Genomic DNA, 17,364 nt, shown 5'->3' with positions numbered 1-17,364 from the left:
ATAGGATGCAAGCCACGTGCACGATTTTACATGTTTCCAGGAGCTTTATTTAAAGAGTCATTAGTGGCGCTAATTAATTAATTTTGATACTAGACTTTTATTTAACTCAGTATATCCAAACTTACCATTTCAACATGGAACCAGTACAAACAATGATTAATGAGCTATTTTACATTCTTTCTTTTCCCGAGTCTTTGAAACCTGGCATGGGTTTTGCACTTGGAGCCCATCCCAGTTTGGATTGCTCACATTTCGAGTGCTCGGGAGCCATATGTGAACTCCGATTGGACCGGGCAGGCCTCTGAGCCTGTGCAGAGACCTGCCCTCCGGCCTCACAGTGTGTGCCTCTCCCTGCATTCACACTTTCCAGATCTTCCTCTTTGCAGTTTCTGGGCGAGGTGTGGGAGCCGATGCGGTGGAGGGTGGAGAACCCCACCCCTGCTAAGGCGTTGGTGGAAGTAGTCCAACCCTGAGCCATCTTCCTTCTTCCTTCTACCCTGTGGGGCTTTCAGGAGTGAAGCCCTTGCTTTGCAGTTTGGCCTTGGGGGCTTCCATCTTTGGTTTGTTTGCCTTGGGCTGGATCAGGTGGCACAGATCATTTTTTAGAAAACGAAGAGAATGAAATGGGCGAACACTGGTGGCGTTCATTTGTGGTCTCAGTCTCTGAGGAAATGCGACTGCCTACCCCTCAGTGAGGCCCTATCCTAGCGAGGAAGACTCTTACGTGAGCTGAAGGTGAGAGCGTGGGACCTGAGGCAGGGAGAGCGCGTTGTTAGTCACACCCCTGGTTTCTGGTCTCAGTAGATGTCATCCCTTCACTTATTTTAAAAAACAACAGCTATTATCTGGGTGCATGTAAATAGTTCTGACTTTCTTTCCAGTAAAGATTTATTTGACGATGTTTCCAAAGGCAAATGTAAACATTTATTTTGTTTTTAATTGTAGGCAATTAAGCAAGAGGCAGAGTGAGGTAGTGGTTTAGCCTGTGGACTGTTTAAACCTGCGTTTAAATCTTAACTGTACACGTACAAGCTGGCAAACTTGGGTGAGAGGCTTAATGTCTCTGACCTCTGTTTCTTCATCTATAAAATGGCAAAAGACAATAGCATGCGTGCTAGAGGGCTATTGAGAGGTTTAAAGGAGAGGATAGACATAACGGCGTTGGTCGGTGTCTGACAGTGCCCAGCAATCATGAATGCTTGATAAATATTAGCCAATAGCACATTTCCCCAGGGTTTGTAAAACACTCTCATGGGTCACGGTTGTGTGGGATTGGGCCATGATCTTGGCTGAGAGTAATCATTCAAGGTATAATCTCTGAAAAAAATGCATTTATTATGTAGTTTGTTTGTATATGACATTTTGTATACCTGTGGGAAAAGGCAAATATAGACATCTCATCAGGGCTTGATTCTACCCTCCATATATCCAGTAGGAAAGCCAATATATTTCAGTGAATATGGGGCATGTTGAAATATATTATACACCATACTGTAAGTGGTACACAGTCTTTGGATGATTTTTCTATACCTGTTGGGTTGTGGTGTTTGGTTTGAATCCTTTGGCTTTCTAAACAATGACGCATTGCTAGTTGAGTTGATTGAAGGTTGGGGTGTCATCACCGATCATTAAATGAAAGACCAGCCCCAAGAGGTGTCCCACTCCTAACACCACCCTAACACTGACCTCTAACCATCTTAGCTAGAAATAGGTGATTGCAGGCCCTTTGTTCACTAGGGAGGTATGTCTGATATGAGCCAGCGTGAATAAAGCAGGATTATTGTTTGGGGAATTTGACTAACCACCTTGCCTGTACAGTGCTTGACAGTGTACAAAGCACCAACACAGACATCATCTCTCTTCATACTTCACAGTTGCCCTGTGAGGCCAGCATGAAAGGAGAGGTAAACCCCATTTTGCAGAGGAGGAAAGTGAGGCTCAGAGTGTGCAACTTTCCTAAGATCAATTAGTCATAGCAAAAGCTAGGACGAGAACCCAGGTCTCCTGATTGTGAGTCCTGTGTGTGTTTTTCTACTAAACACCATTTACAGAAGCTCTGGCGACCCTTCTAAATAAAAGAGGTGAGATGCAGGTGTGAAATAATGTTTACATATTGCCAGTTTGGGCCATTTGGGCATGTATCCTTTTCACTCATCGGTTTCTGTTACCCTCTGAATTAATAAGAACATGAATGAAACTCTTTGTGACTGAGACACAAGCCAACAGACACAAGCCAACAACAGAAGATGTGCGATTACTTTTTTCTTTCACATGAAAGTCCAGGTTCTCAGAGAGCTGTGCTCTGAGAAATTGTCAGAAGCCCAGATCTTCCCATCCCATTGGCTGCCCATCCTAAAGGTTTCCACCCTTAAGGAATTGCCCATGTCCATGCAATTCAGGATGGCTACCCCCAAGCCTACTTTCCAGGAACCCAGTTTTCATGCAGCTATAAAAAAGCACAGCTTGAACTTGCACTTGTCACATCTCATCAGCTAGAACGTAGTCCTGTGCCAATACGCAATAGCAATGGAGTGTGGAAATAGAGTCTTTATTATGGGTGGCCAAGAGCCCAACTAAAATTTGGGGGACCTCTTATTAGAGAAAAGGAGAGAATGAATATAGGACATGTGGCGGGTGCTGCTCTGCTCTTAGTCTCATGAGCAGTTTCTTTCTAGCCTGTAATGCAGACGTTTTAACATGAAACACTTGACATCTGAAATTCTAAATGTGTGCATGATAAGGGAAAAAATCTTACTTCCTTGCAAAATCGAAATAACTGCATGAAAACTGGATTCCTGGGGAATGCCAGAAGTTTTTAATAGAAACAACATACAATTTACATTTTGTGAGAATATTGCATTATGGGAATAATATGAAGTGATGAGGAAATTAGTAACTTGACAGAGCAAGGGTCAAATGGACCACATCTTAATATCTCTCACACTCCTCCTTCCCCCCCCTCCAAAGTGTAAAGTCACATTGCATTGACATTTTGGGAGCAAGATGAAAATTTGGTAGAAGCATGAAGAGAAAGTATTTCATAGCTGTGGGTTTAGCACTGACAAAATTAGGGCTGTTTGAGGTTAGAGGTATAGAGGCTGACAGATTGCATGAGGGTGTTTCTGCATATGTGGGTGTCAATATGTTTGTGCTGAATTGTTTGCAGATTTGGGGGAGAGGGAGCTCGTGTGTGTGCTAATGTGGATTCCATGGGTGGTTTTAATCATTGTGTTTTCTTCCCGATCATTTTTATTATGGAGCAGCAGAGAGAGGATGGGGAAAGAGTTAGGTTACAGTGCTTTAAAAGAGGGTTTGAAAAAGGACTAGTAATATGGGCATATGTTGGTCCGATCAAGTAAATGAAAGGTCTTTGGCACGTCTCCAACATTCTAAGTCTTGGGAATGCTAAGGTCACTAAAGCTGGCCTTCTGTCCTCGAAGGCCCGTGGGTGTGGCTCTTGCCACCTCTCAAGTCCATTCTTGAAGTTGCTTCTCATACATTCACCCTTCATCTCAGCAGTGACAAAGCACTGTCTCATGTCTGGGCCTTTGCATACACTATTCCTTCTCCCTGAAATGCCCACTGCTCTTGTCCCCACATCCTTCAGTTTCTCTGAGGCTCATCTTCTCTGGAACGCCGACCTTGATGGTTCCACACCTGGGAAGGTCCTCCACACGTCCATGCACACTGAGTCTTGTGTTGTTTGTATGCAAGCCTGGGCTTTCCCACCTGGGAGCACTTCTGATGCTTTCCTCTCTGACCTTCAGTCTCCAGCAGGGTCACTGTTTAGCACATATTAGAACTAACAATTAATGTCACCCTGGGGAGGCTGTATTTTCACCTCAGTGAATTATTCCACAAGTCTGAGTATTTAACTTTGTCTTCTTACCTGTGGGCACAGATGAGGCGTTTTGGAGATAATGCATGTTAGGGCTTCTGAATCTGGAAGGCAAAGTGGTGACAAAGTTTTTTGTGCTATTGCTTTTTGATTACTCACTGACATGTTAAGGAGCAAGCATTATATTGAGTATATAGAATGTGCCCGAGCCTGTGCTAGGCATTGTGGGTGATGACAAGGAGGCAAGTGAGAAAGCATCCGGCCCAAGTCCTGGATAATACTTTGAATGGGAGATGTCAGATGTCCCAAATTCATATTTATGAAGAAGTGCCTTCCATGTAGTGTGGGTGGGGAAAAGCAGGGCAAGGGATCTGGGCATAAAAAGATAAATATCTTCAAGACATAGTAAATAAGTGGCCAAAGGGTAAAAACTCAGACAAGGCTGTAGTTTTCTGACCAGGAAATACTCAAGACCAATGTGACATGTAGAAGACAGACACATTCTCAGGAGAGGACATCCTAGTAAGTGGGAAAGGCTGGGGAGGCTGATTAGGGTTGTTGGAGAGTGAGGGGCTTGTGTAAGGAGCCGTGTGTGTGTGTGTGTGGTGGGGCGGGGGCGGGGGGGGGGGTGGTGGTGGTGGTGGTAAGAATAGAAAAATAAAACAAGATGGTTTTGTGACATCTTTTCCTAAGGACGTAGGCAATAATATGTGAAAAGCATCTGTCTTAGGTTATTATTTGTCAAAATAAGAAACTAAATTTTTTCTTTGGGGTTACTATTTTTTTAGACATCATGCCTAGGTAAAGTACATATTTGGGTTGCTTTAGCTAATGAGGGCAATTCAATCTTTAAAAAAGTGTTTGATCACCTTAGAAGGCAGTTATGTAGACAAATTGATGTTTTAAATCTTTACTGATTTAATATTTACCTCTAAAAATCTCTAGGGAATTGGATCCTTACCTATTCAAGCTGAATGGTAGCTGGTCCATAGGTCTGACTCTCCATCATCCCTATCTAAATGATGCAGTTTGGGCTTCTTGAGGGTTGATAAAGTTACCTTTTTTTTTTCTTTTTAATTTTAGGACAAATTGCCTTATAAAATATTGATATGCTTAGCCTACTTCTTCATCTGCCTTTATATAATCAGGCAATAACAATTAAGATTGGCATGAGCTTAATCAGAACAAATTCAGGATGCTGAAGCCAATCGTTTGATACTTCCCCAATCAGATGTGAGGTAATTTTGGATTATCTACTCATATGGTGTGTTTTTGGTATTTTTTTTTTTTTATATATACCATGGATCCATCTTTTCTTCTTTTTCTTTTTTAATGTATATCAGATAGGTAGCAGAAAGTTAGCTTTGCATCCTAATAGTAAATGATTTGTTTATAGTTTCCAATTTTTAGTTAGCAAAGAGAAAAAAAATCAGTGTACCTAGGATAACAGGCATCAACTAATCTGACATGAGCTAATGGATGACTACCGTGGGCCCTGGATTGGGGCAGGTTTGAGTTAGCCTCCCCTCCCCACGCCCTGTACTGGGCTGCCATGCCCTTCTTTCCATGACTCCCAGGTACCGTCCTCTCCCACTGCCCTCCGGCTCTGCTAATTCCTCCCCAGTCGGTGTCAGGTAGCCTATTCTCCCTCAAAGCTGTGTACTCCACAGCTATTCTTGTCTTACTACCGGTCTCCATGCCAGAAGAGTACATTTCTGCCTCTATCCGCTTGAAGTTACACACGTGAGTTGCCAACTTCTGCAATCCGATTGCATCTTTGGGAGGAGGATCCCCATTCTGAGTGGGTTTATTTCTGAAGGGTGTACTTGTGCATTAGAAATACCACCACTTTCAGAGTGGCTTGACGAGACTTTCGATAGTAACTTAGCTTGGAACATATGTGAAGCTTAAGCAACATTTCTTTATTCCTAAAGTTAAATTTTTAAAAGTAATTCAAAATTTAGTTATTTGGCCATTGTGGTGATGATGGACTATTTCTGTATGTGTACCCTGCAGTGTGGCTATTTTTATATTTAAATGCAAAACCCAGATTGGCTATAACTTTACAATTCACATTTTTAATAATTAAATGTCTCCCTAAATACATCAAATTGAATTGTGTGAACCTGGCTTACAAAGTAACACCTTTACTAATAAGTGGGAGAAACGTCTCACAGAATCCTTTCAAATAAATTCACATGGGGCAGTTGTTATCTTGACAGTAAAGAGATGAATATTTTAACAACTTTTTCCTTCAAATTTAATAGACTTAAATTTTTAAGTTGATCTTAAACTTTCTTGAGAATTATCCCTAAAAAGCGGGGGGGGAAATAATTTAAAAAAATTAATCTTGGACAACAATGAAAGCAAAAGAAAAAAAAAGAATAAAATCAAAACAAGGAGAAAATTAAAAACAAATTACCCACAATGCCAGTAAAACCTTTGTTTCCCCTGATGGTCACACGCATCTGTCATAGCTTGAGAACGTAATAGTTCAGGTATGAGTGTTGACGTCTGAAGTTCTTAGCGAGTTTACAGTTTTTGGGAATTGCCTTTTTAAGAGCTGTGGGAATTCCTGGAAATCTCGTGTTCTGATGCATTCTGTTCTCTACTGGCCCTGTGCTGGGTTTTAATTTAATTTTTAATTGTGGTGAAATGCACATGACGTAAATTTTGCCATCTTAAAGAAAAACAGAGCTGTGGCTCTTTGTTTTGCTTTGTCGGGGCGGGGACTAGTTGTACCACACTCAGCCCACTGAACAATATTAGAGTGCTGCATACATTTTTATTTAAATAAAAAAATCAATTCGACTTTGAACATATTACAATACTCCTTGGCTTCTGAGAAACATGCCATGGTGTCTAAAAACACATGCATTAGAATCACAGGTCGCACGCACGTTGCAAAACCTCCTATTGCCAACAACTATACTTATTCCAGCACCTGGGATGGTTGCCAGCTTTTATGACCAACCAGCCCAGTCTTCCTCCAACATTTCAAACAAATTCACCAAGAATCTAACACTTCACTTCTAAAGGAACATTTTGGAAATGCTAAAGTCACTAAAAATGGAATATGGCCCCAAAGATTTGTTTAATCCTGTGCCTTTCCTGACGGTGCTTCCTTCACAAGGCCAGGTGAGCGTGGGGAGTGGTTCACTGTGATGCCGGGTTCCTGTTTAAGTCTCGTGGAGAAGCCCCTTTGCCCTGCCCGAGGTCATGGATAGCTCTGTCCCAGGGCCACCTCTGGCCTCCTGCCGGCCTGCAAACTCCCCTTTGATATCGTCATTATCATCCTAACGCCGTTTATCCATTTGGGGCTTTGTAATTGACCGGTCACTCTTATGCGCTAGATGCCACTGAATCTTCCTAACTATAAAAAAGCAGATTATTTTTTATTCCTTCTCCGCACAGTGAAGGATGGAAAGTCTCAAAGAAGAAGTTCATTGACTCTACAAAGCCACTTCGCTGTTTCCGAGCAAAGAGAGAACTGGAAGAATCTGTTTTTGGAGGATTGGCCCGTTATTTGATGACTAATCCATTTTGCACCCCTGGAGCAGGGGTGGGGAACCTTTTTCTGCCAAGGGCCATCGGGATATTTATAACATCATTTGGGGCCACACAAAATTATCAACTTAAAAATAAGCCTGTTATATTTGGTCAAACATTTCATTAACTCACCCCTAATGCCTTGGCAGGGCCAGAGCAAATGATTTCATGGGCCTTATTCAGCCCTCGGGCTGGATGTTCCCCCTTCTCCCCCCTGCACTAAAGCAATGAGTCAAGCTCCATTGAGGCATCAACAGAGTCTCGCCCTATGGTCCTTCAAAGTCTTAGGGATTGCCTCCTCCACATGTCAGTCACACGCATTTATCAGACGCTCTGGGCCTTGTGCTGTTTGCATGCACGCGTGGGGTTCTCCCACCTGGGAGCTCCTCTGATGCAGGGACCTCTGACCTTCCGTCTCCAGCAGTGTCACTGCTCGGCACAGATTAGAACAACCACTAATGTTGCTTGAATACAGCTTGTCGATGATAGATCCTCCCTTCCTCCAACTGATGGATGGAGAATGACGTAAACTCCACCTGCAGTCCGGACATTCCTGAGCACCTAACCAGGCACCCTATATGGACTGCGCATTGAACCACCAATCAGCACCTGCCAGATACCCTAAGCCCCTGATTCCTAAGTCCCTAGGTGCCTAATCAAGTGCCTTACATGAAACCACCAGTCAGCGTGTGCTGAGTGCCCTAAGCCCCGTCCCCTCTCTTTCCTCCCCTTAACAGGTGCCTGCACCCCGGCCCTCCCTCTCTTTCTCCTCTGGAAAGCAGCTGGCAGTGGTACTTTTCTCCTCAGTAAAGCCTGCGTCCTGGCATCTCGATCTCCAGCCCCCCTCTGTTTCATCTCTCAAATACGCCCTGAGAAGTGACTAATGCTCTGTACAAATCCAACAAGTAGCCTAGTAGGCCTTGGGGTGAGCAAGTCATAAGTAAATGAAAAAAATCAACATGGAGCCTAAGTAATGAGCGTACCTCCTATCCTACGATATAGTTATAAATGCCTTTGGAATTCTGGGAAATAAAGCCCTGGTCTCATTTTCCATCAGTCATTTAATTTAAAAACCTTGAGAAAAGAGCATAGTTAAAATTCAGCTGCAAACGACGAGGAACGCTGAGATAGTTTTCCAAAGAGAGTTAAAAGCCGGAGGTCCTTTTCAGTGACACCATATACCGGGAGGGGGTTGCCGAGGGACGGAGTGATGTTTACGGCATAGTCGTTTTCCAGGGGTAAGGAAGCTCGGTGACATTTTCTCTCTCGACGTCTTTATTCCCCAGGTGGCTCACGTTCTCTAGTGCTCAGAGTGCTGTGCAAGCAATGGCCAGGGCTTTGCTGATTTCCTCTAGAAGGACTCAGTGGCAATATAAACCCATGACAAAGTCTTCTTCCCCCTTTCCATTTTGCTTTCCTATTTCCTCATCTGCAAAACGTCACGTTTCTAATCCAAGTCCTAAAGAGACTAGGACCTTGACATGCCCAGATAACAGAACTCTAGTAACCACATTAAAAAATAAATAAAAAGAAATAGATAAAATTAGTTCTAACAGAAAACTGGGCATGCCGAAGTTCCTAAGTCTCCTTTGGGAATTGGATTAGGAACTTGAAATTTTGCAGATCAGGAAATGAATGCACAAAATTTGCATTAAGTGATGTTTATTTTCAAGGGACTTTTAAACCTGGAATGCAAGAGCCTGACACACAGGCTCATATTTCATGCTACAGTCTGCATCCTAAAGGCAAGTTATACCACAATACATCCGACATCTCTCTTATGCTCCCCCAAACACATCTTCGGTGAGAGCCTGTACAAATGAGTTTCACAAAGTGACGCACTTGGTTTCCCAGAGGGGCTGTTGCCCAGGAAACTGGGGTCCCAGGTGGGAGAAGAAGGTTTCAGGAAGATGTTCAGGATACTCCTTTCGGCTTGGGCAGATAGGAAGAAGCGGGGGGGGGGTGGGGGGGAGGAGATGCCCTTTGGTGGGAGGAATATTAAACCCCGGATGGAGTTTCACGTGGCAGCCCCTGTCACAGAAGGGTGGCCAGGTTGAAACAAGCAAGCAAGAATGACCTACTCTTTAGCCTGTTTAACACCTAGAATGAGAGGGCCTGAGCCCACACAGGCTGTCCTGCCGGTCTGTGGGTGCTTGGGTGGTTGTTGCAAACCAGGATGCTTTATTCACTGAATGTGTTCCACGGCATTGAGTCAGGCTCTGCCTTAGGGCCCTTGGCACCACAGTGAGCAAACTGGATGCCTGCAGGAAGCTTATGCTCTAGTAGGAGCAGCAGACAATAGTCATACAAAAAGGAAGCAATCTTATTTTCAAGTGATTGACACGGGGAAGGTGACAGAACCTGCTGTAGGAGAGGATGGCGAAGGTAGGTCAGCTCTAAGGAGGAGGCATTTGAGCAGTGATCTGATTGGCGTGAGGGGGCCAGAGTGATCCAGGCAGAGGGAGGAGCATGTGAGATGGGTCGGGGGAATCTGAGAGGGTGGGGTAGGAGATGTGGTTAGAAAGGAAGTCTGGGGATGCAAATGTAAACCTGAGGGACTTTAATGCTTCTGATTTCTTCTGAGAGTGCTAGGAAGGGATTGGAGCACTTACATTTTAATTTCTTCTTACTACTCTTTCTTGGCTCTGAAGCTCATTTGGTGGTCTTGGGAAGCCTGTGGGACCCTCTGCAGAATGATGTTTTCAAGTGCATAACAGGAAGTTCAGAGGACGTCCCAGAAACAGTTATGTGGGGATATAAGGAATTCGGTCCCCTGTGAAGGACAGCATGCTGTGACTTAGGTTTGCAGAGGACTGCTCTGACTGCTGCGGACAGCAGACTGGAGGGACCAAGGATGGATGTTTGGAGGCCAGCCAGCGTGAGGCCAAGCTCTTCGAATTTATACCAGAGGACAGGCGTCTCCCAGGCGGGGTGCGCGGCACAGCGTTCTGAATGCAGGAAGGGACATTTATAACTTCTCTTCATATTTAATTTACCCTAATTTTTTAAAAACACCAGCCTAGTTAGTGGGTCATGGCACTTTTTGTTTTTTGGTAGATGAACTGGGATTGAATAGAAATATCAGAGTGTGTTCACTAACCCATAAGACAGCAGGTTTTGTTTCACATGTGTAATGTTTGTCTCATGAAACACAAACATGGATATACATGTTCCCTTGCGTGTTGCGAATTCCAGTGTAAAGTGCATTTCTTTTATTCTTCACTTTCAGTTACAGTTTACTTTCAATTGTGTTGGTTTCAGGTCTATAGCATAGTGGTAGATAATCATATATTTTACAGAGTGTTCCCCCTGTATTTTCATATAATTCGTGAATTATATGGATACTGCCACCATAAGTATTCATATAATTCATGAACAAACCTATATATGTACCAAAGGGACGTGTCCAGAAAGTATTTATGTGTTTTTGATCAACCAAACTTGATGATCATGATGTAGGGAGACTTACTCTGTAAGAAACTAACTAACAGAGGCCACACTGGTTTAGACCACGTGACCTTTCAGGGGCCATTTTGTGGGAGAGCGTGAATTCTTGCCATGATCCAGCCTTGCAGTTGCCAGGCCTGTTTCTCGAGCATCCTTCACTCCCTCCCAGAGCCCTGGTTTGGTGATGGATCTGTGTATGCCTCGTTAGACCTGCTGTCACTGCGGCGGTGACATGGACTCTCGCAGGGAGACAAGTTCCCCGGGGCTCATTTCCAGGAGGGAGAAGTCATTGTTGGCATTCCTCCTAAGATTCAGGGGGCTCTGAAGAGCGTGTTCTGCTTCTGGCACTGTGAACAGAGGCGCTGTCACGCTCCCTCCTCCACGCTCTGGGGGTGTGCCCGCCCTCCTTCACACACGCCGGGACTGCAGTCCTAATGCTTTAAGCCTCTGTCCCATCTGCCTGTCCTTTTGACATTTTCATTCGCTCTTGAGGTGAGTGAGCTGAGTGGCAGCATGACCCCAGGTGCGGTGCAGTCTAGTATTGTGCAGGGGTCTGACGTTCTCTGTTCTATACCCAGGAGTAGTATCCGCACTGGAGCAAGGAGAGAAGGGAGGGTGAGGGAGAAGAGCATGAAATCTGCTCCAATTATGACTGAATTGTCTACTTCTTTTCCCTCCCTCCCTCCTTCCTACCTTTCTTCCGTCCTACCTTTCTTTCCTCCTTCCCTTCTTTTGTTTCTGAAAACAAACAAACAACAACTTTCTTTTGTTTTATAAAAAAGCCCTCAAGCTTTTATGAAGTGAGCACGGTCTTCAGGTAGGCTGTTGGGATGAAAACGCATACACTGTGGATAATAGGTGGCTCCACCCCCAAGGTGAAGCAGTGGTGCTGGGAATCTCGGTTATGCAAAAACACTTCCATTTCTCTAGCCTCCTTTTGAGTAGAACTTGGCTTAAGGAAGTGGGTATAGAACCCGGAAACAAGGTCAGCCTCATCCCACTATTCCTAAACCCTAAATATGAAGCCATATTTCTAATCTCTCCCCCTCCTTCTTCTGCTTTCTTAACTCGGCCTGTTTCAGACACCACTCCTTCCTTTGACTGAAAGTGATTATTTTAAATATATAATTTTAAATTTCTTTTTAGTGAGTATTTGCAGACATGGAAACTTGCAGGTAAACTGAGTAGACCCTGGGAAATAGCTTGGTGACTCACTATACTGTGACTTGGCTAAGCTGTCAGGGACAGGGGCTGTCCTCAGCGAGGTTCCGTACAGCACGGAGCCGTGAGCCAGAAGCAGTGCTGGTGACCTGACTCCGTCCAGGCAAGCCACCTGTGTAGTGGCTGTCTCCACAGTTGCCAGGGGGACCCTGGAATGGCTCCTGAGGAGGACAGCGGGGCTGTGCCAGAATCCACTCAGAGCCTGCATTCTTTCACGGGAGGTAACTAAATCCTGGCTATCAGTTGTCACAATAAAACAAAAGAGAGCTAATTTAAAAGATTTTGCCAGGAGAAAAGCACCGGGTTTGAAATGAAAAAGGAAAAACAACGCGAAGACCTCCACTGGAACCTCCTGCTTTCGTGTTCTCCGTGTCCTTCCTTGTCCTTCAGGAGGTGGTGGCCTGTGAGGGACGGCCGGTTTGATGGTGGGTTGATTCTGGGGGACCGGATGTCGCTGCTCCTTGCAGTGGAATGTCCTGGGATTTCCAGGCGCCTGGCTGTGTTGGGCTGTTGGGTCCCCGGGGCTCCAGCGCCCTCCAGTTTCACTTGCCTTAGAAGGAAGGCCTTTGGGGGTGGAGGGCGCTTTGAATTTCTGAAGTCTTTGGTGCCTCATGCTCTCTTTGTGTCGTTCTTCTTGTGCTAGATTTCCTTGAAGTAACAAAGCCTTGTGGGCAATCAATAGCGTGAAGAAGGATGCTGACCCGCCACTCGGAGAGGGCACTTCTCCCGCGGGCTGGGCTCCCTTTTCCCCTTCGGCACCCTCCTCACCCCGAGCAGATCTAAAGGATGCTCGCTTCTCCTGACCCCCTCCCCACCAGTACACGGAGAGCGTCCCGAAAGCTTACACAGACTCTGTTTCCCAATATTCCGGTTGCCAGCTGCCTGGAACTGGACTCTGAATGTTCCTATTGGCATCTGGTGAGCCCTGTCTCCTCCGCAGCCCCTGAGCGCACAGGTGACCTGGGGAGGAAGGGAGTTCAAGTTCGTTGAACCTTTACCTGTGCCAGGCTCAGGAAACGTGTCTTTCCCATGACGGCTCACCTAAGCCTCGCCCTGACCGCGGGGGCTCCCTGCACCTGACGGGTGACACGGAGGCCCAGCGCCACAATGAGCTCCGACAGACCCAGGCGTGCTCGGCCCGGAGCGGGTTTGACATCTCCCCTCTCCACCTGCAGTTCGGCAGGTGCCCTTTTGTAAAAACGCGGCTCTCAGGATGCCGAAGGCGAACCTGTGACACCGTGCGGTGATTCATGTTCCGGGTTCCCAGCGCTGAACGGTCCCCTCCTGTGCTCCCGGCGCCTGTGGCTCCCGGGCTCCCTTTCAGAGCCGGCCCTTCTCCTCCCTCTCCGCCGGGCCACAGAGCGCGGCTCGCTGGGGCACCGGTTTAATGAAACACAGTGTTCAGTCATGTCTGGTTTGATTCCAGGGGATACAAATAAAGAATTGTGATCACTTTGTAGTCGGGCTTAAAGGGGAGAGAAAAGGTGGGGAAAAGAAAGTGAGTCAAGGATCGTCTGGGGCCAGGCCCCCTTCAGGGCTGCCTCGGGAAGGCTGAGCGATGGAAGAGGGAGAGATAATGGGGCAGCCAGACAGGGTTCTCTGGCCCCTTGTGTGCCCTGAAGTGTGGGGGTTGGCAGTTTATAACGATTACAGCTTACGGGAACCTCCCACGTGCCAGGCACTGTTCTAATTAATAGATAACATATATTAATTCGCATAATATGAATGCATCCTCTCCAAACCCTCGGAGGTACATGCCATTACATCTAAGAAAACAGGAGCAAAGAGAGGCTCCTTGACTTAGAGTCCCAGTGGTCGGCAAACTCCTTAGTCACCGGAGCCAAATATCCACAGCACGACGATTGACATTTCTTTGGAGAGCCACGTTTTTTAAACTTAAACTTCCTCTGACGCCACTTCTTCAACATAGACTCGCCCAGGCCGTGGTATTTTGTGGAAGAGCCACACTCAAGGGGCCCAAGAGCCGCATGTGGCTCATGAGCCGCAGTTTGCCGACCGCAGGCTTAGACGATGGGGGGTCGAACTGGAGGCTGAGCCGGGGAAGGTTGGCGTGGGAGCTCCTGACCATGGCACTCACCTGCCTCTGTTCCAGGGCTCGGTCACCAGCTCTCGCGATTCCATGTGGCTTTAAAGACCATTTTTCTTCTTAATTGGAGCCAACAAACCATGCAGTTGGAAGGGTAAATATTTGTCATGTTGGGGGACGGGCATGGATGGGCTAAGAAAAAAAAGGAAAGGCACAGGAACAACCATGCACTTCCCTTCCTGCGTCCCTCCCTCTGCATTTACTGTGCGAAAGGTCACTTGAGTACAAGAGCTCGAATTTCGTGCTTTTAAGCAGCTTCCCTGTGGCTAAAACCCCTGCTCCTCAAATGGACTTGGAACCTATTTTGCAACCATGTGTGCCTCTCTCTGATAGGACCGCGCGGAGTCATTAGTGACGGGCTCCTTAAATAGGACCCGTGTTCCACAGAAGTGCCGGGAATCACCGAGTGATTTCTGCTTCACCCTCAGACTGTGGCCCTTTCTCCTGACCCGTCCGTCCGTCCACGCACACTTACTGGAAGGAGCGGGGGTTCTGGGAGACCTGGGCCCTGTGCCTGGGCAGGCAGCTACCTGGGCACAGTTTGTGGTGGGAGAGAAGAGGCGGGAGGAGGCTGAGAGGGCTGAAATGGTAAATTACTGTAGGTTCTGGAGAAAAATAGATTAGAAGCATTTGTGGTTCGGATGAAAATAGCACATTTCCTGTCTGCTGGGGCTGCGGGGGTCAGAGGGCTCCGGGGGATAAGAAAATAAATAAAAATTGATCCCTCCCCAGTCGAAGGAAGTGCTCTGACTCTGGGAATGGCAGTGACAGCCCCAGATTTGGGGATCTTGGGAAACCACGTTTGAAGGTTAAAAAAAACACACACACAAAAAAGCAGCAGCAACAACCACCCAAACACCAGGAGACCAGAGAATACGTGGCCCTCTGCCCTCAGGACATGGTCTTTCGGGGGGGATGGGCACAGCCTTTTCCCAAGACTGGCACCCCGGGAGCCGAGTCTGAGCAGGAAGGTGGCCCCGTTGTTCTGCCATTGACCATGGCCATTCCCTCTCTCCCTGCAGGTGAGAAGCCTTACAAGTGCTCCTGGGAGGGGTGTGAGTGGCGTTTTGCACGAAGCGATGAGCTCACGAGGCACTACAGGAAACACACAGGTGCAAAGCCCTTCAAATGCAACCACTGCGACAGGTAAAAGAGACGCCGATGCTTCTGGACGTGGTGGTTGGGGGTTGGGGGGTGGAGATGGGGTTGGAGTGGGGGGACTGATTGCCAGGGCTCTTGGATTCATCACAAGCTTCAAGCTTCTCTCTCAGAGTCTCGGATCTGGGGATGCCTTTTACTTCTTTACTGAGAAAGCCCACGAGATGAGGGTGCCTTCTTGCGTACAGTCAACAGATACTGTGAATCCTTGGTTCCATCAGACAAGCATTTACCTGGACATCAGCGTTGGGCCCGGGACCGTGTTAGTCCCTGGATATCCATACGACATGACTCCTACCCCTGAGACAACGAGGAGACAGATCATTTTAGTACAGAGTGGAAAGTAATAGGATAGAGAATGGTCACCTGTTGCTGGTTCTTCTGATCTTTTTTTTTTTTTTTTTTTATTAACATCAGTAGCATTTTCCCTCATCCTTTAAAACTCGAAGAGCAGAAAGCCAGCTGAACGGAAGGATGGTGGGGGAGAAGGCCTTCCTCTGAAGTATTATTAGACATGAATTTACTGAAGACGGTTCCCACCCTTTGGGGGCCTGTACCCTTCTTCCTCCTTTGAAAATAGGCACAAAGGTCTGAACCATGGAAAGGCTTTGAGAATGTATCCCGTCATTCCATCTCAGACCCCCAGCGTTTTGACAGTGGGAGAAAGAGCACGCAGCAGCAGCAGCAGAAAACTACCCTAGTAATAGTATCTGACAGCCTTGGCATTATCAACCAATAAACCCCAAAACGGAGACTCTGCAGGCCAAGGTGAAGGCAGGATTAGGTTGAGACATAATCAAATAACGGGCTTGCATCTGAGCGTGTTATCCTTCTAATCCTATTTCTGTGTTTAGAAGGAAGCTTAAGAAAATTAACCATCTTTTTAATGCAATCCTAAAGGTCTCGGTTATGATGAGAAAAATGCTTCTAATGCGATAAAAGCCCTGAGAGCCTCAGGGTTCCCGGCTCGGCCAGCCGCGCACAGGGTGGCAGGAGGGCCCGCAGGATGTCCACGGAGGCCTGGCTCTCCTCCTCGGGAGGAAATGTGAGCGCTTTCGCATCCTGCCTCCCGGCCGGTGCTGCCCCTCCCCCTCCCCGGGCCTTCCTCTGGAGTCCTGTGTGTTTGGAGGCCAGGCCAGGGGTGGCCAAGTCTCCCAGGTGGCCAGTTGCCTTCTGCTCCTTTAAGATGCTTATAAAGGAGCATTCATATTTTTCCTCCTTTTTTTTCTCTCTTCCTGAAGAGGCTATTTTCCTCTTATCTTCCTTCTTTAAGAGCTAAATAAAGCCCCCACGCCTTCTGGAGCCCAGAGATAACCTCCCACCCCAGGCCTGAGGAAGTCCCCTTCGAGGAGCTATTGTCCTTCTTTTCTTTTAGCTTTCTCCTGCTCCCCAACAACACAGCCTGTTTTTTCACTTCCATCCCACTGCTCAGAAGTCCCAGCCGCACTTCTAAGTATCTCTATACTTAGCCATGTTTCTCCTTATTTGACAACTGCCCCCAACTCCCACCTAAGGCTGGCCCTAGGTTCCAGGCCGCCAGGGGGATGGCGAGGTGGGTGATGGGGAGGAGGGGCAGGAAGGAGAATACTGGCTATTGGCAGAATCACGCTCTCTCTCTCTCTCTCTCTCTCTCTCTCTCTCTCTCTCTCTCACACACACACACACACACACACACACACACACACCACTCCCATCCCGGAAGGGTGGCCAGGCTGTTCCTTGGAGATTTCGCATTACGGATTGCCACCATCCCTGGAAACGGGCAGAGTGTTTCTGTCTTCAGGTCAACTGGCTTCACTGCGGAATTTACAACTGTGCAGCCGTTGACATATCCAGGTTAAGTCTGATTGGGTGACTTATGTGAGAAATAATTCAGACCCACTAGATATTTCGGGGAAGGCTGTGTCAGAGATGGACCGTCTCGTTGCTCTCTTTTCTTCATCCAAATGTAGGATGGTTCCTGGAGCTAGAAACGTTCGAAGCAGACGGTGCAGGTTCTGTGATGCGGTATTTGGGGGAGACTGTGAACAGCCCCAAGTCCTGC

The 17,364-nt window shown here is 46.8% G+C and overlaps 1 protein-coding gene across 3 annotated transcripts in view; it reads left to right on the top strand.

Moving 5' to 3' along the window:
* The window catches only part of KLF7 (KLF transcription factor 7), a 92,805-nt gene that overhangs the window by 68,693 nt on the left and 6,748 nt on the right, over nucleotides 1-17,364 (top strand). For all 3 annotated transcript variants that reach the window (XM_084892489.1, XM_084892487.1, XM_084892488.1), the window contains exon 3: nucleotides 15,185-15,308. In XM_084892489.1, coding sequence (XP_084748615.1) covers nucleotides 15,185-15,308 — 124 coding nt within the window. The remainder of the gene's footprint in view (nucleotides 1-15,184; nucleotides 15,309-17,364) is intronic.

Source organism: Pipistrellus hanaki (genome assembly GCF_964339955.1).
Source record: "Pipistrellus hanaki genome assembly, chromosome: 8".
Lineage (NCBI taxonomy): Eukaryota > Metazoa > Chordata > Mammalia > Chiroptera > Vespertilionidae > Pipistrellus > Pipistrellus hanaki.
The sequence above is the reverse complement of the archived record's forward strand: the minus strand, read 5'-3'. Positions and strand labels throughout refer to the sequence as shown.